The sequence below is a fragment of the Neoarius graeffei genome, chromosome 28, assembly GCF_027579695.1.
Source record: "Neoarius graeffei isolate fNeoGra1 chromosome 28, fNeoGra1.pri, whole genome shotgun sequence".
Classification (NCBI taxonomy): domain Eukaryota; kingdom Metazoa; phylum Chordata; class Actinopteri; order Siluriformes; family Ariidae; genus Neoarius; species Neoarius graeffei.
The window spans coordinates 53001166-53028422 of NC_083596.1; the positions used below are offsets into that span (position 1 = coordinate 53001166).

At 47.2% G+C, this 27257-nt stretch overlaps 2 protein-coding genes across 4 annotated transcripts in view; both read right to left on the reverse strand.

Moving 5' to 3' along the window:
* Positions 1–464: 464 nt before the first annotated feature.
* On the reverse strand, positions 465–23669 carry tbc1d8b (TBC1 domain family member 8B). 2 transcript variants are annotated; one of them, XM_060912753.1, is made up of 20 exons: positions 23094–23669; positions 18949–19059; positions 18693–18811; positions 18387–18603; positions 14849–15089; positions 14524–14731; positions 14036–14200; positions 13826–13942; positions 10635–10785; positions 10193–10410; positions 9838–9955; positions 9126–9411; positions 8861–8990; positions 8572–8670; positions 8332–8400; positions 7220–7457; positions 7075–7140; positions 2207–2248; positions 2002–2099; positions 465–1915 (listed from the first exon to the last, which is right to left on the reverse strand). In XM_060912753.1, the coding sequence occupies exons 1-20, from the start codon at positions 23356–23358 to the stop codon at positions 1430–1432; spliced, it is 3444 nt and encodes a 1147-aa protein (XP_060768736.1). In that variant the 5' UTR covers positions 23359–23669; the 3' UTR covers positions 465–1429. The 2 variants fall into 2 exon arrangements, with proteins under 2 accessions (XP_060768736.1, XP_060768737.1); XM_060912754.1 differs by lacking the exons at positions 465–1915; positions 2002–2099; positions 2207–2248 and adding an exon at positions 2260–2619.
* A 64-nt stretch (positions 23670–23733) lies between these two features.
* The window catches only part of rnf128a (ring finger protein 128a), a 37094-nt gene continuing 33570 nt past the window's right edge, over positions 23734–27257 (reverse strand). For both annotated transcript variants that reach the window (XM_060912755.1, XM_060912756.1), the window contains 3 exons: positions 26698–26794; positions 26421–26622; positions 23734–24863 (listed from right to left, as the gene is read on the reverse strand). In XM_060912755.1, coding sequence (XP_060768738.1) covers positions 24790–24863; positions 26421–26622; positions 26698–26794 — 373 coding nt within the window. In that variant the 3' untranslated portion in view covers positions 23734–24789. The remainder of the gene's footprint in view (positions 24864–26420; positions 26623–26697; positions 26795–27257) is intronic.

The following is a 27257-nucleotide window of genomic DNA, read 5'->3' on the forward strand; positions in this document are numbered from 1 at the left end:
AGTGAACCACTGTCCTGATCTCAACCAGGAGGTTGGTTTTGAGGCTGTTAGTTAAATGTATTGCAAAATCAAGTAATTCTAAGGTGCCACCCTTCATAAGTTCTCTTAACAGCCCGAAAAACTTGTGACTATATCGTATAGTAAGTGATAATCGCATTCAGCACAAAAAGAAAGATCATGAAACATCTCAGTTTGCTCTGCACAGCCGTGCTGTATAAATCCTGACAGGTGCAGAAGATGGAAGTCAGTCAAGTCATTGGAAGTTTGCTATTCTCGGATGACCTCCTAAAACATTTTTACCTTCACACACAACTCTGGCGCTTTAGTTACATTAATCATCTCTCTAACCACATAGTTGTCTGTTCATCTTCTTATTTTTCTCCTTATAATTGCACAGATTTATTCAGAGTAAGCTGTGAATCAGTTCACACACACGCATTTATTAAATTTCCCTTTGGCCATGATTTTATTTTCCTCCTTTATTTCACAGGAACATAAATCACATCCACTAAAGTGGCTTCAGTGAGAGGCACAGACAGACAGACAAAATACAGTCTCACACTAAAACACACTACATGAAGCACATTATAACCATTCTGGTGTGTGTTTTTCGATATAAAGCCTGAAAAACCCCAAAACAAAAATAAACCAATGAGCAATATTAAGCTGATGTCAGGACTCCCACATTATGACCTTTTTACTCAAACACAATGATCAACAAAACACAATCCAAACCCTGATAATGTGTCACATGATAAATATCTTAATATTCAGATCTCGGATTCTTGATCAGCAATATGTTAATTTACATATTCTATAAACACATCCCATCAACAGAATGACACTCGGTCATCGTTATGGCAAACTGGATTGTGTGTGTTAAAGACATTTCAGTCTGTCTCTCTCCCACACACACACTTATTGGTTAAAATATACATCACCTGAGACTAGATAAATACTCTCATTTCAGATCATTTATTAATAATATTTGGTGTGAAATAATATCTGTGACAAATAAGTGATCATTTCTCAATATTTATTGATTAAATGCTAATAATGCTAATCAGCCACGCGATAAATATGTTGAAGCACTTTGGAGATTTCTTGCTTATTAATATTCATTCATCACTCCTTATTTATATATACACTGCCACAACACTAACACAGGCTCATTTACATTTTCAAAACGGACAACGGTGTAACACACGTTACAAGATTAACCATCAAAGCACCATCTGTCTCCTCTTTCACTCACACACGCGCACACACACCCCCAACCAGGAAAATCAAGTAAATTCATTAGCCATGATCTCCAATTACAGTACTTAATTTGCATATTCCTTAATGTAAATGTTTATGAGCTCAAATTTTTAATAATTGATTTCTACAGCTAGACATTTTACTTCATCGTGTGTGTGTGTGTGTGTACTCAGGGCACGCATGTGAGCTGGTGTGTGCGCGCGTGTGTAATGAGCACGTGTGTGTCTGTGGTCCTCTCAAAGAACGTGACGACACACGGTTCATTCAGTAACGATGCAAGAATCTGCTCAAACGAGAAGCTCCAATCAACACCCCCATCTGAGGGAGAGGGTGTACCTGGGGGTGTGGTCTTGGCTGAGCTGCCTGTCCCTGTCGGGCTGCTTGTAGCTGAGGAGGCGGAGCCTGTTTCAGGAGAAGGGAAAGGATCAGTGGACAGAGACCCAGGTGTCTGAGGGGAAGTGCTGCCTGCTTGTTGTGGTGTTGGGGGCGTGGCCTGTGCATAGGCTCCTGATGGGCTGATCTGCAGTTTTCGCCCTGCCTCCTCCATTTGCAGCAACAAGCTAGTTACCCGGGCAACGGCACGATACAGAAGCTCCTCCTCCTGATCGCCATGGAAAATGTTGTACAAAGTCTTAGACAGGAGGACAAACTCGGCCTAAAACACACACACAGTCATATGCATTATTTTAAATACACAACTGTGTGTGTGTGTGTGTGTGTGTGCGCGCGCGCGTTAGTTACCTGTTTAATTCGAGGCAGGTCTTTGATGTTCTCCTCTTTCTTCTGTAACTCGTCCTGCCACTGTTTCAGGTACTCCTGCAGATCCACCTTCCCACGAGCTGAGAGACAGAAAATGAAAAAAAGACGAGCACAGAACAACAGAAATGGAGTGAGACAGGTTAGAGAAGTAACATCATGAATGATGAGATGAAGGGATTATCACCACCTCTTTCTGGACTTTTCCTTATCACTCCATCGTCGGCATGCTCTAAACACAGGAAAGGACATGGTCTGTTAAATGTCTGTGAAGATTCTCAGTCATCCAGGTCATAGTAAACTGTGGGTGGTAAAAGAGAGCAACTGGACTTGCTTGAAGATTCTTGAAGACGTTTCACCTCTCATCCGAAAGGCTTCTTCAGTTCTGTCTGACCGGTAGGGAGCATCAGGTATTTATCCTCTCATGGATGAAAAGCTCATCTAAGGCGTCACTGAGTCATCCTGTTGGTGTGGGTCACTGCGGGCTGGTTGTGAACGGCCTCGAGAGTCATTAGGATGATCAATGGATTGCCCGTTAGGGTGATCAAGAATCTTCAAGCAAGTCCAGTTGCTCTCTTTTACCACCCACGGTCTGTTAAATCACTGATTAATAATAAACAATAAAATTTAATAAAACATATTTGACAAAGTTAATCACCTACAACACAATTGAGGATTGAAACAAAAAATCTTAAAATATCTGCATTTAATTATAAAGAAATTCAAGAAAGCAAAACTTAAATTTTTTCCAAACTTTTCGCTGTTACAGCTCTCTGATTCTCCTGCCAGTCTGCTCTTTGTTTGCACTCAACACTAATACACACTCCTCCAAGACCCTTGAATCCAGCTAAGAAAAGTGCTACCGTATCTGTTCTCTTCCACATCCATGAGCTCACAGAAGCCGATACAGAGAGCAAGGACAATTTTGCTTTCAGGACTCCCAGCCGTGGATGTCAGTGGCATCGTCAACATTCAAAGTCTTGATCGTCTGCCAGTAGGATGAACGCTTTTCCGTTATGCCACTCAAGAGCCATATTTTTGCTCCCCCCCCCGCCAAAATCTGTCTGGCATCTGCCTCCGGACCCCCCACACACAGACACACACACACTACTCCTCTTTAAACGCTCATATGTTTTGGAATTTTTCCTTTGCTTCAAGAACACTTGCTTATTTCTGAAATCCATCCTAACAGAATCTCTGTGGACGTTTTGCTCCAGTACGAGTCACACACCACAAATAAATAACAGAAAAAACCCAACAGTCACTTTTATTCAATTGTTTTAAAAACTGATTACATGTATTTTGATATTGTAATATTTTCCTCACGAACGTTTTGTCATTTTGTTTAATATACCTATATGTGAACACGTGCACACACACACAGTAAGGGAATTAAAGGAAGTGCAGAGAGGGAGTAAAGAAAACGAGTGACAGCTGACCAGAAAGATGAGTAGAGAAAGAGAGACCTTCAGCAGGGACAGAAGAGGCATGAGACCTTAAAGCCTTACAGACAGGAGCATCTGCTGGAACACACACACACACACTATTTTTACTACTGTTCATGTTAACAGTTAAACTTCACACTTTAAATATGTGACATTTTTATTTCAGGTCTGATTGTAAACTAATGAGACATAAACCCAGACGCCTCTCACTGCAGAACATTTAGATTGCGTCGGTCACTCACAGCCTTGGACTGAGACAAACAACCAGAAAACAACAGGCGCTTTCGGACTGCAGGAACTTATTCATAGTTCTTAGAACTGTTGGAGGATGTTCCCCCTTTGTGTGTCCGCACTACAGGAACTGAGAACAATCGTAATTCTGGAATGTCAGGGCCAGTTCTCTCCCAGCACAAGAGGAACCACGAGTGACGCAAGCGTACAGTGATTGGCTGAACATGAGCCAAGGCAGCACTGGCAACCGCCACTTTTAAAAATGCATGCAAAACATTAAGATATGTTGTTTACACAGCTAGGGTTAGTGTTTTTAAAAAATGGGGGAAAAAAACCTGGACAAATGGAGCGACAGTGAAGTCCAGGCTTGATTAAACATATATGCATTGGAGGAAATACAGTGTGATTATGAGGGATCTAAGTGAAATATTAAAATCTTTGCGAGCATTTCCTGCGAATGTCACTTCAGCGTTCCTCCTGGCGGTGAGAATGCAGATAAAAAAGGCCTTGAAGGCATGCAGTTCTCAGGGGAGATTCCTGGAGGGTAGTTTCTCTCAATAAGACCCAAGAACTGTTTGGTCTGAAAGCACCTACTGTTTGTTTATTTATCTGAACACACACACTACTCTGAAAGGAGTAGGAAGTACGGAGCAGTGTGTAGGGTATACGCAGCAGCTCGGCAGATAGATAGAGTGGGGTGTAGGGGGTAAGGAGAAGAGTGCAGCAAGTATGGTGTAGGGTGCACTAAACAGGGTGCAGTGAGTAGGGTGTAGGGAGCAGTGAGCAGGGTGCAGTGAGTAGGGTGTAGTGAGTAGGATGTAGGATGTAGTCAGTAGTGAGTAGAGTGTAGGATATACTGAGTACAGTGTAGGATATAGTGAATAGGGTGTAGGATATAGTGAGTAGGGTGTAGGATGTAGTCACTAGTGAGTAGGGTGTAGTGAGTAGGGTGTAGGATATAGTGAGTAGTGAGTAGGGTGTAGTGAGTAGGGTGTAGTGAGTAGGGTGTAGGATATAGTGAGTAGGGTGTAGTGAGTAGGGTGTAGGATATAGTGAGTAGGGTGTAGTGAGTAGGGTGTAGGATATAGTGAGTAGGGTGTAGTGAGTAGGGTGTAGTGAGTAGGGTGTAGTGAGTAGGGTGTAGGATATAGTGAGTAGGGTGTAGTGAGTAGGGTGTAGTGAGTAGGGTGTAGTGAGTAGGGTGTAGTGAGTAGGGTGTAGGATATAGTGAGTAGGGTGTAGTGAGTAGGGTGTAGGATATAGTGAGTAGGATATAGTGAGTAGGGTGTAGTGAGTAGGGTGTAGTGAGTAGGGTGTAGGATATAGTGAGTAGGGTGTAGTGAGTAGGGTGTAGTGAGTAGGGTGTAGTGAGTAGGGTGTAGTGAGTAGGGAGTAGGGTGTAGTGAGTAGGGTGTAGTGAGTAGGGAGTAGGGTGTAGTGAGTAGGATATAGTGAGTAGGGTGTAGTGAGTAGGGTGTAGGATATAGTGAGTAGGGTGTAGTGAGTAGGGTGTAGGATATAGTGAGTAGGGTGTAGTGAGTAGGGTGTAGTGAGTAGGGTGTAGGATATAGTGAGTAGGGTGTAGTGAGTAGGGTGTAGTGAGTAGGGTGTAGTGAGTAGGGAGTAGGGTGTAGTGAGTAGGGTGTAGTGAGTAGGGAGTAGGGTGTAGTGAGTAGGGTGTAGTGAGTAGTGAGTAGGGTGTAGTGAGTAGGGTGTAGTGAGTAGGGTGTAGTGAGTAGGGTGTAGTGAGTAGGGTGTAGTGAGTAGGGAGTAGGATATAGTGAGTAGGGTGTAGTGAGTAGGGTGTAGTGAGTAGGGTGTAGGATATAGTGAGTAGGGTGTAGTGAGTAGGGTGTAGTGAGTAGGGTGTAGGATATAGTGAGTAGGGTGTAGTGAGTAGGGTGTAGGATATAGTGAGTAGGGTGTAGTGAGTAGGGTGTAGTGAGTAGGGTGTAGTGAGTAGGGTGTAGTGAGTAGGGTGTAGGATATAGTGAGTAGGGTGTAGTGAGTAGGGTGTAGGATATAGTGAGTAGGGTGTAGTGAGTAGGGTGTAGTGAGTAGGGTGTAGTGAGTAGGGTGTAGGATATAGTGAGTAGGGTGTAGTGAGTAGGATATAGTGAGTAGGGTGTAGTGAGTAGGGTGTAGTATGTAGTGAGTAGGGTGTAGGATATAGTGAGTAGGGTGTAGTCAGTAGTGAGTAGGGTGTAGGATATAGTGAGTAGGGTGTAGTGAGTAGGGTGTAGTGAGTAGGGTGTAGTGAGTAGGGTGTAGGATATAGTGAGTAGGGTGTAGTGAGTAGGGTGTAGGATATAGTGAGTAGGGTGTAGTCAGTAGTGAGTAGGGTGTAGTTAGTAGTGAGTAGGGTGTAGTCGGTAGCGAGTAGGGTGTAGGATATAGTGAGTACGGTGTAGGATATAGTCAGTAGGGTGTAGGATATAGTCAGTAGGGTGTAGGATATAGTCAGTAGGGTGTAGGATATAGTCAGTAGGGTGTAGGATATAGTCAGTAGGGTGTAGTCAGTAGTGAGTAGGGTGTAGGATATAGTGAGTATGGTGTAGGATATAGTGAGTAGGGTGTAGGATACATTGAGTAGGGTGTAGTGAGTAGGGTATAGTGAGTAGGGTATAGTGAGTAGGGTATAGTGAGTAGGGTGTAGGATGTAGTCAGTAGTGAGTAGAGTGTAGGATATACTGAGTACAGTGTAGGATATAGTGAATAGGGTGTAGGATATAGTGAGTAGGGTGTAGGATGTAGTCACTAGTGAGTAGGGTGTAGTGAGTAGGGTGTAGGATATAGTGAGTAGGGTGTAGTGAGTAGGGTGTAGGATATAGTGAGTAGGGTGTAGTGAGTAGGGTGTAGTGAGTAGGGTGTAGTGAGTAGGGTGTAGGATATAGTGAGTAGGGTGTAGTGAGTAGGGTGTAGTGAGTAGGGTGTAGGATATAGTGAGTAGGGTGTAGTGAGTAGGGTGTAGTGAGTAGGGTGTAGTGAGTAGGGTGTAGTGAGTAGGGTGTAGTGAGTAGTGAGTAGGGTGTAGTGAGTAGGGTGTAGTGAGTAGGGTGTAGGATATAGTGAGTAGTGAGTAGGGTGTAGTGAGTAGGGTGTAGTGAGTAGGGTGTAGGATATAGTGAGTAGTGAGTAGGGTGTAGTGAGTAGGGTGTAGGATATAGTGAGTAGGGTGTAGTGAGTAGGGTGTAGGATATAGTGAGTAGGGTGTAGGATATAGTGAGTAGGGTGTAGGATATAGTGAGTAGGGTGTAGTGAGTAGGGTGTAGTGAGTAGGGTGTAGGATATAGTGAGTAGGGTGTAGTGAGTAGGGTGTAGTGAGTAGGGTGTAGGATATAGTGAGTAGGGTGTAGTGAGTAGGGTGTAGTGAGTAGGGTACCTGTTTGGAGATGAAGCTTAAAGAGTAACTTGAGCTTTTCTGTAAATGAGCCATTGTAGAGGACGTCTGTAAAACACACACACAGTGTTACAGAGAAGGAAGTGTGTGAGACAGTAAGGTCAGAGGTCAGAGGTTCGGCTGTTACCCAGCAAGCATATGAACTCTTTGAAGTTGATGAGTCCATCTCCGTTGTTGTCTGCGAGCCGGAACGCTGAGCGCACCAGAGCGTGTTTGTGTGCATGTTTCCATGGTAACAGTAGGGTGAAGAGTGAACTGAACTGGTCCACGTCCAGTTGGTACTGATCGAGATACGGCAGACTCGGGTCGTGATTCAGCAGAGATGGACTGCACACTGACCAGTAACAGCTGAGGAAGTGCTGCCTCTAACACACACACACACACACACACACACACACACACACACACACACACACACACACACACACACACACACAGTTAGAGCTGCTAACAGATTGTCAGGTTGTGTGTACACACATTTATGGCATTTGGCAGACCCCCTGATCCAGAGTGACCTGAAGAAGAGCTTTCATCCTGATCGTGGTTCACGAGGTCATGGACTGAAGAACATCACCAGTGTAAAAGTGTGTTGTGGAGGTGATACAGTCAGACTCGCACACAGAGAACACAATCTTTTTAATGAAAGTGCTAATTTAAGTCCTTCAGGAAGAGGCCGGGCTTTACAAGTCATTTGAAGACAGCCAGTGACTCAGCTGTTCAGACATCTCGGGGAAGTTCATTCCACCAGCAAGGCACCAGAACAGAGAAGAGTCTTGATGCAGGTCTTCCTTTCTTCTGGTCTCACCTGAGAGATGGTGAGACCAGAAGAAAGATGGCAAGTCCATAGAAATGGATGATTCCTTCTGATGTTGTTCAGGAGAAATTCACAGGAGCATGTCAGATTAGCAAAGTGAGAGGAGAAGGACAGCTGTCCATGGCTCTCCAAGCTTACATGCAGTGACCAAAGGTGACATCTGAGAGTTGTCCAGGGAGATCAGAAGAAAAGGACTTTATCACATGTACATTACAGCACAGTGAAATTATTTTCTTCACAGATCCCAGCTTGTTAGGAAGATCACAAGATCCTGACATGGGAATGAACCAAGAAGGCGTGAGTAGGAGGACCACCTCAGAATTCTTCAGCATAACCTCAAGCCATCAGCTAAATGGCTAAAACTTGTAGTGTAGTGAGGGGTGTGTGTGTGTGTGTGTGTGTGTGTGTGTGAGAGAGAGTATTACCTTAAACAGTAAGTACAGCTCCTCCAGCTGAGAGATATTAAACTTCACATCCTGAGCAACAACTCGTAACTGAACATGAACAAAATAAATTATTATAATGGCACTCCAGAGTGTAACTGAATGCTCGATATTTTAAACTGTTGAATTAAATGTTCCTGAATTTTGGAAATTGTTATGATGTTACTGAAGATCACAGATTATTATGTTTTTTTTATTTGGAATTTTGTGGATTTTACTTACAACATTTTGTTTTGTCGTCTCTTCAAGTGTGTGAATAACGTACAGTTTGTTGCGTTTACGCATGTTCTCCACATCCTCCCACCGAATATCACCAAATCTCTAAAACACACACACACACACACACACACACACACACACACACACACACACACAGAGCTGTTACAATTTGCATTAAATACAGTTAGCTGGTAGAGAGGTTACAGAAGAGTACGTACTATGAGAGCATGTCTGTGTAAGTGGGAGTGTGTGTGTGTGTGTGTGTGTGTGTGAGAACATGACACACACACACCTCGTAGGCCTCTTTGATGAGGTGGCTGATGTCGACAGTTTCCTGATCTGTGCTGTGATTGGCTGCTGCAGTGGCCTGCTGTACAGTGGCTGGAAGTGGACTGTCCTTATTCACCACACCATCAAAAAACCTGCACACATCATCACTGTGAGCACACGCTGTGTGTGTGTGTTTATGTACACACATTACCCATAATGCACTGAGAGTGGTGTATATTCTACACAAGTTATATATGAGGATTATAGGTTAAGAGGCCAAAGGTCACCTGTTAAGGGCAGTGATGGCCTCAGCGTCGTCATGGCAGCAGAGGAGCCGGGACATGTTGCTGTGTATGACAGTGAGGGCAAGTTGGAGGATGAATCGGATTCCATCGTAGAAGAAGCAGTCGAGCACACTGACGGAGCTCTCGATTGGTAACACACTGATGAAGAGTGTCAGAAACCATGACAACGACAATGATGAGAGGAATGACAGCTCAGTCATGTGATCTGTCAGCTGGGTCAGGTGATCACGCATCATCTCCTCAAACACTGCCTGGTCCACCAGGGCACCTACACACACACACACACACACACACACACACACGCTAACAGAGAACTTACATTGAGCAAACAGTCAAGTCAAACTGAAGAAAAGCTAACAATGTGCTAATTCTAAAGTAAAACTAAATTCACACTGAGTTAGATGATAAACACTGAGCGAATAATTGAGTAAAAACACTGAGTAATTGAACACTGAAGAAATTGAGGTAACACTGTAAACACACACACACACACACACACACACACACACACACACACACACACACACAGGGTGTGTGAAGTGATACGATTCTGTATTTATTGTTTGTTAAATAATTGTGTATTATTACTTATTCACAATTATCTCTGCTTTCTCAGTGAAAATGTTAAATGCTTTTTTGTGCGCGCACACATACACATTTAACACACACACATTTAACACACACACACACACACCAATAATCCTGCGGTTGAAGTAATCCGGCAGCATCCTCTCACACACAGACACGAGCAGCCAGAACGCCTCCTCCTCACTCGCATACAGCAACAACACCGATGCCAGGATATTCATTGCCTACACACACACACACACACACACAAATTTACAGGCAGAATATGTGTACATATAATTCATAAGTGGAGCTCATTTCTCTTCATGGCAGCCAATCACATCACTTTATGGAGATTACTAACCCCGCCCTAATTAATATTTCTAAGGTAACTTTCAGTGCAGTGTGTTAGACCGTTGAAAAGTGTGTATCTATATTTACATTATAATATATGCTATATATGTACAGTTACACACACACACCTGACAGTAGCCGATAGCAGGGTTGTGGTTAGCATATGCCGTTAGCACTCTGCGGAGTGCAGATATGCCCCGGTCGCTCTGGAAAGCGGGGTGTTCAGGAAGTGAGCGGTGCAGGTCACGCTCAATCTCATCACACGCTATTGAACTGCTAACACACACACTTTCATCCACCAGAGACGCATAATACCCAGGGTGTGTGGCCATTTCATTCACTGCACCTACTCTCACACACACGCGCACACACGCGCACGTGAGCTAACAGAGAACTTACATTGAACAAACAGTCAAGTCAAACTGAAGAAAAGCTAACAATGTGCTAATTCTAAAATAAAACTAAATTCACACTGAGTTAGATGTTGATAAACACTGAGCGAGTAACTGAGTAACAATACTGAGTAATTAAACACTAAAGAAACCGAGGTAACACTGTAAACACACACACCTGAGAAAAGCATCCACAGTTCTCCACGGAGTGTTTCTGGAAGTCCATGGGTGATGAGCTCTCGGGTTTTCCTGGTCCGGAACATGGCACTGCCTCGGCCATACTCTGCAAAATGGATCTGCCACGACTGTTCCTTCATTCGCTCTTTCAACTGTCAAACATACTGTAACTATGACAACAGACAACTGCAGTAAAAGACCTCGGAGTGATTATTGACCCCAGTCTTTCATTCGAAACTCACATTGAGAACATCACCCGGATAGCTTTCTTTCACCTCAGAAATATTGCTAAGATAAGAAATTTAGTGTCACTACATGATGCAGAAAAACTAGTTCATGCTTTCGTTCCCTCCAGGTTGGATTATTGTAATGCCTTACTGTCTGGATGTTCCAATAAGTGCATAAACAAGCTCCAGTTAGTTCAAAATGCAGCAGCAAGAGTCCTTACTAGAACTAGAAAATATGACCACATCACCCCTGTCTTATCCACACTGCATTGGCTCCCAATCACATTTCGTATTGATTATAAAATACTACTATTGACCTTTCAAGCACTGAATGGTCTCGCACCACAGTACCTGAGTCAAGTCAAGTTTATTTGTTTCGCGCTTTTAACAATAAACATTGTCGCAAAGCAACTTTACAGAATTTGAACAACTTAAAATATGAGCTTATTTTATCCCTAATATTTCCCCAACAAGCACGCCAGTGGCAACGGTGGCAAGGAAAAACTCCCTCAGACGACATGAGGAAGAAACCTCGAGAGGAACCAGACTCAAAAGGGAACTCATCCCCATCCGGGCAACAACAGACAACATGACTAACATTAACAGTCCTAACATAAAGTCAGCTTCGTTGATGCAATAAACCTCCACCTACGGAAACCCGAGCGCAAAACCGTTCACGACAGCCGCAGTCCCAAAGTCAGCAAGTCAACTGCAGTCCCCAGCCACAAAAGCACCACTGCAAGAGTCCAGAGCGTCCTCCAGGCGCGACCCCCAACTGTCCACACGGGGCCGTCCTCCACAGGAGCGATGCGATGAGACTCCAACCAGACACAGGGCACCAGGATGGATCAGGCAGGTCCGAGGAGCAGAAGAGGTTCAGCATCTCAATCCCAGGACCAACATGTAACTCATGCCCCTTTTCCACCAAAGCAGTTCCAGGGCTGGTTCGGGGCCAGTGCTTAGTTTAGAACCGGGTTTTCTGTTTCCACTGAACAAAGAACTGGCTCTGGGCCAGAAAAAAATGGTTCCAGGCTAGCACCAACTCTTTGCTGGGCCAGAGGAAAGAACCGCTTACGTCAGCGGGGGGGTGGAGTTGTTAAGACCAACAACAATCGCAAGACCATGAAAGGTCGCCATTTTTAAGCGACGAGAAGCAGCAGCTGTACAAACGCGAAGTCATCCATTATTATTATTATTGTTGTTGCTGCTGCTTCTTCTCCGTGTTGTTGTTGCTTCGATGTTCGCGCCAAGGTTTATGCAAACGCAGCGACGTAACTGACGTATACAGCGACGTAACTGACGTATACAGCGACGTAACTGACATGGCTCCCCTTAGCACCGCGAGCTATGGAAAAGCAAACTGGTTCTCAGCTGGCTCGCAAGTTGAACGAGTTGTGAACCAGCAGCAGCACTGGGACTGATTTGGTGGAAAAGGGGTATCAGAGGGACAGATTTGGGGGGGGGGGGGGGGACACAGGTTGTTAGGTATGCCCAGTGTCACCTGAATAAGTAGGAACAGTATACATATTGCACTGAGTACAAGCAGGGACTCCGGCAACTAACTATGACAGCATAACTAAAAGGGGAGAGCCAGAAGGTAACACAGGCATGAGGGGCCCCGGGACATAAAGCAGCAGCCACTACACCGTCAACAAACTCGAGTGAACAAGCGAGTGGGGACTGACAGCATCCATACATCCCAGTTTACCAAAACACTCTGTCTGAGGATCCTCCAGATCTACACCTTTACCTCATAAACACCATTAACACAAGGCTTGACTAAACAGATCTGTTTTCAGCCGAGACTTAAACACTGAGACTGTGTCTGATTCCCGAACACTACTTGGAAGGCTGTTCCATAACTGTGGGGCTTTGTAAGAAAAGTCTCCGCCCCCTGATGTAGCCTTCACTATACGAGGTACCAGCAGATAGCCTGCACCTTTTGATCTAAGTAGGCGTGGCGGGTCATAGAGGAGCAGAAGTTCACTCACCTTTTAGTCATGCTGTCATAGTTAGTTGCCGGAGTCCCTGCTTGTACTCAGTGCAGTATGTATACTGTTCCTACTTACTCAGGTGACATTGGGCATACCTAACAACCTGTGTTCCCCCCCCCCCCGATCTGAGTTACATGTCGGTCCTGGGATCGAGATGCTGAACCTCTTCTGCTCCTCGGACCTGCCTGATCCATCCTGGTGCCCTGTGTCTGGTTGGCGTCTCATCACATCGCTCCTGTGGAGGACGGCCCCATGTGGACAGTTGAAAGTCACACCTGGAGGACGCTCTGGACTCTTACAGTAATGCTTTTGTGGCTGAGGACTACAGTTGACTTGCTAACTTTAGGACTGCAGTTATCATGAACAGTTTTGCACTCAAGTTTCCATCAATGAAGAGTTTATAACATCAACGAAACTGACTTCATATTAAAACTGTTAATATTATAGTCATGCTGTCTGTTGTTACCCAAATGAGGATGGGTTCCCTTTTGAGTCTGGTTCCTCTCGAGGTTTCTTCCTCATGTCGTCTGAGGGAGTTTTTCCTTGCCACCGTCGCCACAGGCTTCATCATTGGGGATAGATTAGGGATAAAATTAGCTCATGTTTTAAGTCATTCAAATTCTGTGAAGCTGCTTTGGGACAATATTTATTGTTAAAAGCGCGATACAAATAAACTTGACTTGAATCTGCAATGAATTTACTCCTTTAGCTAATGCTAAGCAAATGCTAATCAAACACAAACTTAACAGCAAGCTAATGTTGTACTTGATGCACAAACATCTGAGTTAACACGAAGCTGAATTAGAAGTGAAACCACCCTGATCTTAAATGTTCACTAACATGAACCGAGCAGCTCATAAACCTTTGAGGGAACATGTTGAGCTAACATGAAGCTCACTCTGAGGCAAACACTGAGCGCTAATGCGAGCATCTCACTGAACTCCCCAAACGCTGTGCTGAACGTCACTCACCATTTTCGGGTCGAGATTTTCAGCATCATGTGGATGGAAAACGTTCATCAGAGCCTCAGTGCTGACAGCTGGAACCTGACCCACCATCATCTCCTCCTCCTCCTCACACAGAGAGAGCTATACACACACACACACACACACACACACACTTAAATGGAAGTAGAAGCAATGAAGACAGAACAGGAAGTGTGTTGAGAAAGCTGAAGTCACCTGAGCACTGTGGGAATGTTGAGGACTCAATGATGTCACACACTTGCGAAGGGTGGAGGCCAAACGGTCCAAATCACGAACCTCTGAGAAACGGAAAGTTCGTTTACAGCGTACACACACACTCAATGCACGACTGCTGCGGTCTGGAAGCTCCACGCTCACCACCTAACGCACACACACACACACACACACACACACACACACCTCAAGTCAGTTTATTTGTACAGCACTTTTAACAACAGACAGCGTCGCAAAGCAGTTTGACAGAAATATAAAGATTTTAAACATATTAACTCAAATTTATCCCGAATAATCAAGTCTGAGGTGACAGTGAGAAGGAAAAACTCCCTGACACACACACACACCTATAAAAACACACATGTACACAGCACAAATAAGACTGACACAGATGTACACACAGACTCGCACACAATCTCTCCCTCCCACACACACATATATATATATATATAAATAAAATAGACACACACCTCACACAGTGGGATGATGACAGTACACTGGTTTCCATCCTGGCTGGAGAAGCACGCATATCGCTCGGACACACAGATCTTCCCAAGTGTGTGTGTATGGTTAAACGGCAGCCAGAGGAAACACTCATGCACTTCACACAGATTTTCACTGCGTGGAAGACGAAAGAACGAGCGGAACGCCTGATTCCTCATGTGCACCTCCAGAGACCTGGAAAATGAAAACACCACAATGTAGTGCAGTGCAGAGTGCAGCACAACGCTGAGTGCGGTGTAATACAGCGTCGCGTAGAGTAGCGCAGGTTTTCCTGAGAGTAATGTAGCGTACCTTTGGGTGATGTGTAGCGGGTCTCTGAGCGGGTGTTGTGCGTTGTACGTCTCCTTGTCGAACATACGCGTGATTGCATAGTCAGCAAGCTGCTGCATGAGCTCGTAGGTGTGCTGCAGCCGCAGGAACATGGAGAAGAAGTGATCCTCCTCTTTCACACACACACGGATACACTCCGTTAACAACACACTCGAGGAGCGCTCCAACCTGCTCACCTCACACCAGGAGAACACCAACTTCACTGAGGGAGAAAGTGATCACACACACACACTCTACCGGTTAAAAGTTTGTACACCCCTTTTAATTCAGTGTTTTTTTTTCTTTATTTTTATGAATTAAAAGTCACTTCATGTCTTAAAATAATGATGGGTGCTGTTTCTCTTTACTTAGTTGTTCGGTTCTTGGCATAATAAGGATTATTACAGTTGTGGTGTGGAATAGGGCTACTTACTGTATTTATTATTTACTATTTACTGTTTGATCTCAAATAGAGCCCTGCACTCCTGCGGGACCCGACGCAAAGCAGTGCGGCGCGGGACAAATTTTGAAAGCTCATTGCGGGTGCAGGCGGGAGGGGGAGTGCACAATGCGGGAGCGGGCGGGAGAGGTGATAAGCTCCAGTCCCGCTAACTAAAAACGTGTTTAAAATAAAATTTATAAATTATTAATTTACGTCTATCATATATAATTTGTGCTGGATATTTTATTTGGCATTAATAAAAACATTTTAAGATGCCTAAATTTGCGGATGTGGTCTAATCTCGCGTACGTTTCCGATTCCTTTCCGCTCTTCCGTGTTTGAGATCTCCGATCATGGCAGAAGAGCAGAGCTCCTCTAGTGAAGCTCACAGTGCTTCAGAAGGAAGTGCTGCTTTAAAAAGAGGTGCCTGGCAATGCGCACCCTCGCTATGTGCGTTAGGTGAAGGACCGGTCAGTGGAGAGCTCAGCTAAGCTCAGCATGTTTAATTCCCCAAGCCAATGACAAGAATTTTCGTGAGAAATAACGCGAACGTCTGCATCATGCGGGATTTGCGGGCGGGAGCGGGATAAAATATGGCAGACGCGGGCGGGAGCGGGACTGAAAATCATAATTCTTTGCGGGAGCGGGTGGGAGCAGGACTGCACAATGCGGGAGCGGGCAGGAGCGGGACTGAAAATTCTGTCCCGCGCAGACCTCTATCTCAAACGCAGTAAGAAGGTAAGAAACTCATCCACTAACTTTTGACGAGGCACACATGTTAATTGAAAATCTTTCCAGGTGACTCCCTCATGAAGCTGGGTAAGATAATGACAATAGCGTTTACCGTCATCAAGGGAAACGCAATAACGGTGCTAATGATTCAGAGCCATCAGGAACCAACATTGTGCTCGCTCTCTCACTCTCACACACTCATCAATTACTGTATGTAACTTTATCTTTACATCTTCTCCTAGAATAATGTTCACTTTGATCAGCTTTGTTTGCTAACTGATTCAGTGTAAATATGATTAAATCTCTCGTTCTGTCATTTATCATAACTACATTAAATTAGGGCTGCTCGATATTGGAAAAAATCAATATCACGATTTTTTCAGTAAATATCGATATCGCGATTTTTAAAACGATATTTATACACCTTTTTTTAAAGCCCTGATCATCAACACCTGAGGCACCGGGCCACATTTTTATAGTACAGGCCTCATAGGCTACCTGTCAACCCTTCCCGTTGTACCCTGAAACGCCTTTTACTTAAACTATTTACTGTGCAAGCGCGTACTTTGCATAGGTCCTATCGCCTGCACAAGGCTCACGTTCTCCTCACTCAACATTTCCGATCACAGAGGATGGAGCCAGCGCTGGTATTACCAGTGATTACTGCGTAACGTCCACACTGGCTCGTAGCCAGCCAAGGATAAAATCTCTCTCTCACACACACACACACAACACAACGTAAGCTTGTGTGTTGTTAAGACACCAACATTAAAACACGCACACACACGGACTGGCCATTGGGAGTAGCGGGAGTTTGTGGGCCGGCGGAGAAAAAAAAAAAAAAAGTTGCGCGCTGGCCTTTAATATGATAAGCAATGTTAACAGTTTCTTTAAGAAACTGTTAACATTGCTTATCATATTAAAGGCCAGCGCGCAACTGTAATAAACAATGTTAACAGTTTCTTAAAGAAACTGTTAACATTGCTTATCATATTAAAGGCCAGCGCGCAACTGTTTTGTTTTTTTCTCCGCCGGCCCACCGGGAAAACTCCCGCTACTCCCGATGGCCAGTCCGTGTGTGAACACGCACAATATAGAGACAAGTCCTTAAGAATTAACATACATGAAAATAGCTCAGCGGCATGTAAACATTCCCTGAAAGTGTAGGTGGCACTGCGGCTAGATGCTACGTGAAATGGCACAAGGCAAACACCATGCTTCGCTCAGTCAACAGACAAAATCCACGAACCCAGTAGTCCTCCTACTACTGTGGGTTAGTGTTCTGTGGCCAAAAACACCCTATGCACAGTCATTCCAAAACATCCCCACTAGTTGCAGGTTATGTCTCAAATACAGATATGCGTTGTGGATTAAGCGATCTATTTTCAAGCATCAGGCTTCTCTTCCTTCATCTTCCAAATGTGGACTCCGCTATCTTTTTGGCATGTCAGCATTGAAATACCATTTGCAGAGATATTTCACTCGAAAAGTAAAAGCAACACATGATTAGGGCTACATGATTAGCAGGGGGACACCGTTTTAAGCGCACGGAATTTTAAAAACAATGTAATTACATCTGAGTCCGTCTACATCGCGCAATAAACCCGTCCTTAGCAGAACCTACTTCAAAGCATGATGCGAGCTGCAGATGCACAAGTCAAAATCAAATGAACCCAAGTAAACATGCCGCGGCGGGCAACATTAATAACCAAATTGCCTTACCTTAAAACGCTGCCTTGACCACAGGACGACTCGCAATTATTCCACTTAAATCCACACGGTTTAACACATCTAACACAGCTAGCAAGCTGGATATGTGCTAATATTGTTGTGCTTGTTTTCTTCCGTAGATGCCATTTTTACATTACCCAGTCCCACATCCAAAAATATGACGTAAATATGTTAATTGTATTATTATAACTATTAGCAAGCAAATCAAACAACATATTAACAAATCAATATATCAAATCACCCGACACGTATGAAAACAGAAGAATTGATTTTTTTACTGTTGCGGAGATATCGCGGGAGTAGAATGGATGACGTATGCAAGGCTACGGTGTGCCTTAGGGGACAGAAGGGTTCGTTTTACCTTACTGTCACGTCAATGTTATTGTTGTTTTATTGCCATTGTAGAAATATTGTGCACGTCCCTTTCGACAAATGACAAAAAATCGTTTCATATCGATATTATGAATTTTGATATCGTTTGACACCAATATCGATATCGCGATAAAAATACGATATATTGCACAGCTCTACATTAAATACATCATGACCTCACTGTGATTAAAATTCGGATCAGGGTAACTGCTCCATGTGTGTGTGTGTGTGTGTGTGTCTCACCCTCATTGCCCAGTAAGTAGGAGTAGAAACACAGGAAGTTAGTGCTGAGGTAGATCCAGCCCTGATTTGGGACACGGCCTTTCCAGTAACTGCAGGAGAAGTAGGTCACTAGTTTCTCCTTCTTAGGCAAACTGAACAAGTGCTCGAATCGTAGCGCAGCCTCTCGGAAACGCTCAGGGTCCTCAGCACTCACCTTATCCTCCTCCACGATTAACCCCTACACACAAACAAAGCAGATATAAAACATGGCCTTTGTGCCCAACAGTCTCAATAAAGCACGAATATTGGGTTGTGTGTGTGTCTCACTCTAATCTTGCCCTGAACAAAGCTGGTGATGTCATCACCAGAGTCAAACACAGAGAGAGTTCTCATGATGTTGAGCTGCAACCAATCCCAGTGCTGTGAGATCTCATCCAGAGATGCTCCTGAATGAAAACACACACACCTACACTTGGCAACTTGTCTCTTAACAATTAACAACAAGGTATATTTGGGCATTTACCCGAACACATTATCATCAGTGATGGGGGCTAATGCCCCCCCCACACACACACTCACTCACCACAAGCGATGTTCCAGTACACCTGTGAATCAGGTGTTTGGTGTAAAATGCGATATGGAGCCACTTTTGCTGTGGAGTCAAACACTGTGTCCAACGTCCCAACCAGGAGACCTAGAGCGTGCGCGTGCATACACACACACACACACACACACACAAAACGCTTGCTGACATTAGCACTAAAGTAGTGCACAATACAGTGAACAGAGTGAGTGTCTGGATTATAAGCTGCAGGTTGTTTCTGTGTTTGTGAGAGATTGTGTTTCAAAAATCAGGAACCAGGAGGATTATTGAAGCAGTAACCGGTCTCATCTGTCCATGCATCTCTCACCCCGGCTGTCTCACCCGTCCGTGCGTCTCTCACCCCGGCTGTCTCACCCGTCCGTGCGTCTCTCACCCCAACCATCTCACCTGTCCGTGCGTCTCTCACCCCGGCTGTCTCACCCATCCGTGCGTCTCTCACCCCGGTTGTCTCACCTTTCCGTGCGTCTCTCACCCCGGTTGTCTCACCTGTCCGTGCGTCTCTCACCCCGGTTGTCTCACCTCTCCGTCTGTGCGTCTCTCACCCCGGTTGTCTCACCTCTCCGTCTGTGCGTCTCTCACCCCGGTTGTCTCACCTGTCCATGCGTCTCTCACCCCGGTTGTCTCACCTGTTGGCGCGTCTCTCACCCCGGCTGTCTCACCCGTCCGTGCGTCTCTCACCCCGGCTGTCTCACCCGTCCGTGCGTCTCTCACCCCAACTGTCTCACCCGTCCGTGCGTCTCTCACACCGGCTGTCTCACCCGTCCGTGCGTCTCTCACCCCGGCTGTCTCACCCGTCCGTGCGTCTCTCACCCCAACTGTCTCACCTGTCCGTGCGTCTCTCACCCCAACTGTCTCACCTGTCCATGCGTCTCTCTCCCCGGCTGTCTCACCTGTCCGTGCATCTCTCACCCCAACTGTCTCACCCATCTGTGCGTCTCTCACCCCGGCTGTCTCACCAGTCTATGCGTCTCTCACCCCGGCTGTCTCACCCGTCCGTGCGTCTCTCACCCCGGCTGTCTCACCCGTCCGTGCGTCTCTCACCCCAACTGTCTCACCCGTCAGTGCGTCTCTCACCCCGGCTGTCTCACCCGTCTTTGCGTCTCTCACCCCGGCTGTCTCACCCGTGTGTGCGTCTCTCACCCCGTCTGTCTCACCCGTCTGTGCATCTCTCACCCCAACTGTCTCACCCATCTGTGCGTCTCTCACCCCGGCTGTCTCACCAGTCTATGCGTCTCTCACCCCGGCTGTCTCACCCGTCCGTGCGTCTCTCACCCCAGCTGTCTCACCTGTCCGTGCATCTCTCACCCCAACTGTCTCACCTGTCCATACATCTCTCACCCCAACTGTCTCACCTGTCTGTGAGTCTCTCACCCCAACTGTCTCACCTGTCCGTGCGTCTCTCACCCCAACTGTCTCACCTGTCCGTGTGTCTCTCACCCCAACTGTCTCACCTGTCCATGCGTCTCTCTCCCCGGCTGTCTCACCTGTCCGTGCATCTCTCACCCCAACTGTCTCACCCATCTGTGCGTCTCTCACCCCGGCTGTCTCACCAGTCTATGCGTCTCTCACCCCGGCTGTCTCACCCGTCCGTGCGTCTCTCACCCCGGCTGTCTCACCCGTCCGTGCGTCTCTCACCCCAACTGTCTCACCCGTCCGTGCGTCTCTCACCCCGGCTGTCTCACCCGTCTGTGCGTCTCTCACCCCAACTGTCTCACCCGTCCGTGCGTCTCTCACACCGGCTGTCTCACCCGTCCGTGCGTCTCTCACCCCGGCTGTCTCACCCGTCCGTGCGTCTCTCACCCCAACTGTCTCACCCGTCCGTGCGTCTCTCACCCCAACTGTCTCACCCGTCCGTGCGTCTCTCACCCCGGCTGTCTCACCCGTCCGTGCGTCTCTCACCGCAACTGTCTCACCCGTCCGTGCGTCTCTCACCCCGGCTGTCTCACCCGTCCGTGCGTCTCTCACCCCAACTGTCTCACCCGTCCGTGCGTCTCTCACCCCAACTGTCTCACCCGTCCGTGCGTCTCTCACACCGGCTGTCTCACCCGTCCGTGCGTCTCTCACCCCGGCTGTCTCACCCGTCCGTGCGTCTCTCACCCCAACTGTCTCACCTGTCCGTGCGTCTCTCACCCCAACTGTCTCACCTGTCCATGCGTCTCTCTCCCCGGCTGTCTCACCTGTCCGTGCATCTCTCACCCCAACTGTCTCACCCATCTGTGCGTCTCTCACCCCGGCTGTCTCACCAGTCTATGCGTCTCTCACCCCGGCTGTCTCACCCGTCCGTGCGTCTCTCACCCCGGCTGTCTCACCCGTCCGTGCGTCTCTCACCCCAACTGTCTCACCCGTCAGTGCGTCTCTCACCCCGGCTGTCTCACCCGTCTTTGCGTCTCTCACCCCGGCTGTCTCACCCGTGTGTGCGTCTCTCACCCCGTCTGTCTCACCCGTCTGTGCATCTCTCACCCCAACTGTCTCACCCATCTGTGCGTCTCTCACCCCGGCTGTCTCACCAGTCTATGCGTCTCTCACCCCGGCTGTCTCACCCGTCCGTGCGTCTCTCACCCCAGCTGTCTCACCTGTCCGTGCATCTCTCACCCCAACTGTCTCACCTGTCCATACATCTCTCACCCCAACTGTCTCACCTGTCTGTGAGTCTCTCACCCCAACTGTCTCACCTGTCCGTGCGTCTCTCACCCCAACTGTCTCACCTGTCCGTGCGTCTCTCACCCCAACTGTCTCACCTGTCCATGCGTCTCTCTCCCCGGCTGTCTCACCTGTCCGTGCATCTCTCACCCCAACTGTCTCACCCATCTGTGCGTCTCTCACCCCGGCTGTCTCACCAGTCTATGCGTCTCTCACCCCGGCTGTCTCACCCGTCCGTGCGTCTCTCACCCCGGCTGTCTCACCCGTCCGTGCGTCTCTCACCCCAACTGTCTCACCCGTCCGTGCGTCTCTCACCCCGGCTGTCTCACCCGTCTGTGCGTCTCTCACCCCAACTGTCTCACCCGTCCGTGCGTCTCTCACACCGGCTGTCTCACCCGTCCGTGCGTCTCTCACCCCGGCTGTCTCACCCGTCCGTGCGTCTCTCACCCCGGCTGTCTCACCCGTCCGTGCGTCTCTCACCCCAACTGTCTCACCTGTCCATACATCTCTCACCCCAACTGTCTCACCTGTCTGTGAGTCTCTCACCCCAACTGTCTCACCTGTCCGTGCGTCTCTCACCCCAACTGTCTCACCTGTCCGTGCGTCTCTCACCCCAACTGTCTCACCTGTCCATGCGTCTCTCTCCCCGGCTGTCTCACCTGTCCGTGCATCTCTCACCCCAACTGTCTCACCCATCTGTGCGTCTCTCACCCCGGCTGTCTCACCAGTCTATGCGTCTCTCACCCCGGCTGTCTCACCCGTCCGTGCGTCTCTCACCCCGGCTGTCTCACCCGTCCGTGCGTCTCTCACCCCAACTGTCTCACCCGTCCGTGCGTCTCTCACCCCGGCTGTCTCACCCGTCTGTGCGTCTCTCACCCCAACTGTCTCACCCGTCCGTGCGTCTCTCACCCCAACTGTCTCACCCGTCCGTGCGTCTCTCACCCCAACTGTCTCACCCGTCCGTGCGTCTCTCACCCCGGCTGTCTCACCCGTCCGTGCGTCTCTCACCGCAACTGTCTCACCCGTCCGTGCGTCTCTCACCCCGGCTGTCTCACCCGTCCGTGCGTCTCTCACCCCAACTGTCTCACCCGTCCGTGCGTCTCTCACACCGGCTGTCTCACCCGTCCGTGCATCTCTCACCCCGGCTGTCTCACCCGTCCGTGCGTCTCTCACCCCAACTGTCTCACCTGTCCGTGCGTCTCTCACCCCAACTGTCTCACCCGTCCGTGCGTCTCTCACCCCGGCTGTCTCACCCGTCCGTGCGTCTCTCACCCCAACTGTCTCACCCGTCCGTGCGTCTCTCACCCCGGCTGTCTCACCCGTCCGTGCGTCTCTCACCCCAACTGTCTCACCCGTCTGTGCGTCTCTCACCCCGGCTGTCTCACCCGTCCGTGCGTCTCTCACCCCAACTGTCTCACCCGTCTGTGCGTCTCTCACCCCAACTGTCTCACCTGTCCGTGCGTCTCTCACCCCGGCTGTCTCACCTGTCAGTCCTGCGCTGCTGTCTCCGTGTCCTCTCCTCCGCTGCAGGATGAAATAATCGTTGGACTTTTCCGTCACCCATAATTTCAGTGCGTTTTTCAGAAGCACCTCTTCCGGTTTGAGCCACATATCAGCGCGTGCGTGTATCTCGCATGTCACTGTGTGTGCGTTCACATACTTTAGAAGTGCGCGCGCGCGTGTGTGTATTGTAGACTCCCTTTTCCCACGTCGACAGAAACCCTGCCAAACCGGAAGGAAGTGATGCATTATGGGACTTGTAGTGTTCTGGTGAATGTCGTCCAGCACCACACACAGCCATGAACTCCAGTTCCCAGCATGCACCGCGGCATTGCCGCTTCGTCTAACTTAAGGGGCCAGTGCTGCGCGCGCATTCCGGATCTTGTGAAGGTGAGAGGAGGCTAAAGGACCGGTGTGCTGATTTTTATTCCCACCACCCGGAGAACCCTGTGTGAAAGATGGAACCCTCAGTTTATGTTGTGTCCTCGGACTGTGAAGTGTGTAGAACTATAGTTTGGGGAAATGTAGACAAATACAGTTGCACTCCAAGCACAGCTCCATTAAATCATCTTCAGAGGTGGTGTGTAACTGATACTCTCTATCAACATCATCCCTAACACACACTTTTCTGATAAAAAGCAACTTTATTTACAGTTTACATTGTCATAATATAATTTGATTAAAATTACATCTCTTACTTAACTATTCAGGGCTGGGTTCCCCAAAAGCCTCAACACTAAGAGCATCTTAACCAGGACAGAGAGAGTTCATTTTGCTGCTCGCTGACCAGTTAACGACGATCTTTATGCTACAATGCTTTTGGGAAGCTCACCCTCAGATCAGCAGTTCATAGAGTACAGAAGATACCCATAAGGTCACATCATGAAGGGCTCACACACACACACACTTTGATAAATTGTAAAATATGTAGAAAAATTAGAATAATTTTAAAGTTTTTGGAAAAATAGCAAACCCTTTGTGCGGCGTGACGGTGTATCTGATTATTATAGCTATCATTAACTTCGGTTTTCCTTTCTTTAGTACTTCTGAGTATAAAACCCTGCTGATAATTGAACAGTGTGAGTTTAGCAATATCAGCCATGTCACCTACATGCAGCACTACTTCACACAGCTAACATTAAAATGTTATCGCCCGAGCAGTGGACAGACAGCGTGAAGTAGCCAGCAAATTAAAGCCAAGATTTAATGTTAAGCACATCATCAAGCTGAACAAGTGAAGAGGAAAGTAGCACGTGATCAGTGTCTGTTTACTGACAAGTTTTACTGAGCAAATTTAATCTCCACCCTATTGAACCAGGAACACCGTCACATGGCACGCACATTTTATATACGTGTGTGTGTAATTATATATATATAAAAATGCATGCATGTGTGAAAGAGAACACGGACCCAGCAGAGGGAGCTGGTGAAGTATGTTTCTCCACTACCAAAACAAATGTGCGCCTGCACGTGCACACACCCCAGAGATAAAGAGAAAAGGCAGCACTTGTCCTCCCATTAAATACAGCATGAGGTCATTAATTTACTCACACAGAGAAATTAAATTAAATTTTTTAAAAGCTGAATCTGTGAATGTAAATGTAGCACGTGTGTGTGTAAAATATATTTATTTATTAATTTATTATTACACACACAGTCACAGTGTGTTTTGCTCATTTCCTAGCTGCAGGTTTCGTTCTCAAAGGCTGGATTATCGTAGTGCGGTTGCATTTCCACACACACCGCCTCCAAACCTGCAAGGCAATCACAGAACAGCATACAATCAGAAAAATAATCACAGCACAGCACAAAGTCATTGAAAAGTACCTTGGCCCTGAGGAGTACCTCTACACTGAGGAGCATCCCTGCCCTGAGGAGTACCTCTACACTGAGGAGCATCCCTGCCCTGAGGAGTACCTCTACACTGAGGAGCATGCCGGCCCTTAGGAGCACCTCTACACTGAGGAGTACCTCTACACGGAGGAGTATGCCTGCCCTGAGGTGCATCCCTGCCCTGAGGAGTACCTCTACACTGAGGAGCATCCCGGCCCTGAGGAGCACCTCTACACTGAGGAGCACCTCTACACTGAGGAGCACCCCGGCCCTGAGGAGCACCTCTACACTGAGGAGCACCTCTACACTGAGGAGCATGCCGGCCCTGAGGAGTACCTCTACACTGAGGAGCATCCCGGCCCTGAGGAGTACCACTACACTGAGGAGTACTCCTGCCCTGAGGAGTACCTCTACACTGAGGAGTATCTCTGCCCTGAGGATTAGCCCTGAGGAGTACCCCTGCCCTGAGGAGTACCTCTACCCTGAGGTGCATCCTGACCCTGAGGAGTACCACTACACTGAGGAGTACCCCTGCCCTGACGAGTACCCCTGCCCTGAGGAGTACCTCTAACCCTGAGGAATACCTCTACACTGAGGAGTACCTCTAACCCTGAGGAGTACCTCTACACTGAGGAGTACCTCTAACCCTGAGGAGTACCCCTGCCCTGAGGAGTACCTAGGAGCATCCACTTCTCAACAGTTCAGAGGGCAGCTCGGAGAACAATGTCCCATCTAGTGGCTCTAGAAACAGATTCCCTAGGAATTCATGAATGCAAGGGTTAAACTGTGCTAAAGATACCCCACCAGCCAGAGAAAATCAGCATGGAACCTGTCCTTGATCCCCACGTCAACTCGGGGTTGGTCAACAAGACTACCAACACCTGCTCCTCAAAATATCCAGCACAGTGCCGATTGCTGAGCTATTCCCATTATATGGAGAAAAGGAAATCATCCCCTCCTAAAGTATTGCAAGGGCAATTCTTTTTTTCTGTTTTACAATCAAGACATTGGGGTTTGAGATCAAAAGATGAATATGAGACGATAGATTGGAATTTCAGATTTCACTTCCTGATATTTACATCTAGAGGTGTTAAATGACTTGCAACATGGCACCTTTTATTTGAACCCACCCATTTTTCAAGTGATCAAAAATATTGGAACATATTTGGAATGTCCAGAAAAAGAAAGTGGTGTACTACCAACAGGTCAGGCAAACATTCTCTTTCACCTGATGGCCATCAGTTGAGCTGAGTGAAATCTGCTTCTCTGTCTTGAGACTTTTTATTTGGTCATGGTAGTATGTTTAACCCAACCGTAATGCACAGTCAAGTCAAAGTGTGTGCAACACACACACACACACACACACACAAATAGAACAAACTAGCTTATTAGCACCAGCTCCTGGTATCTAGCAAGCCAGGCTGAAATAGTTTGTGTGTGTGTGTGTGTGTGTGAGTGTGTGAGTGAGTGATACTTACCTTCACATGTGTGTTCAGCAGGGCCCAGGTGCTCTGTTGCATGCAGAGATTCATAACCGGAAGAGGCAGTGTCACTGTGAGACTCAGAGTTAGGGGAGATGTTCGAGACTGATTCAGAGTGTGTGTCCAAGTACTCAGTGCTACTGGGAAATGAATGCAAATCAGAAGATACCGTCGGCATGTGCTGCTCCTCAACATCCGTCTACAGAGAGACAAGAAAGTCAGTCATGAATCTATTCACTCTCTCTCTCTCTCTCTCTCACACGCACACACGCACCTCTACTCCAAAGGCTTTCAGGATGTCACACTTGCACATTGGGCAGGTCCTGTGTTCCATCAGCCATGGCTCAACACATGCCTTATGGAAGAAATGACTACACACACACACACACAAACACACGGTAAGACTGATAATGTATTATGGAACCTTAATTCTGATCTGCAGTGTTCCAAAATGTAAAGTTCTGAGCACTGAGGTATACATCAGCACTGAAAAGAACCTCACACCCTACTCACTCTTGCCTCCTGCAGTGCATTCTGGGAATTTTAGTCTGCCAGATATTCCACATACTTCATGTTTTCACATTTGACTGCAAAACATCAGTCCATCAACATTTTAACTGAAGTAATTCCATCCTGCCCAAGTCATATTCATTAACCTCCTAACTGCAAAAGCCTAACCCCTCACCCATTGGTACTAAATGCTCATGAGCAGGGTGTGTTTCAGGAAGTATGGAGAGTTCAGTTCCTCCTTCTGAACAAACTGAGAGTGCCATGTCAGCAGAAAATCTGGTTGGACCAGTTTCAGCGTGTTTCACACAGCTGAACTGTGTTTAC

Excerpts from the sequence above, each read along its gene's own strand:
- tbc1d8b (XM_060912753.1), bottom strand. The coding sequence starts at position 23,358 with ATGCATCACTTCCTTCCGGTTTGGCAGGGTTTCTGTCGACGTGGGAAA. Across the intron at positions 14,732-14,848 it reads CCGCTACACATCACCCAAAG|GTCTCTGGAGGTGCACATGA; the intron begins GTACGCTACATT and ends TTCATTTTCCAG. Across the intron at positions 7,141-7,219 it reads AGAGTTCATATGCTTGCTGG|ACGTCCTCTACAATGGCTCA; the intron begins GTAACAGCCGAA and ends TGTGTTTTACAG.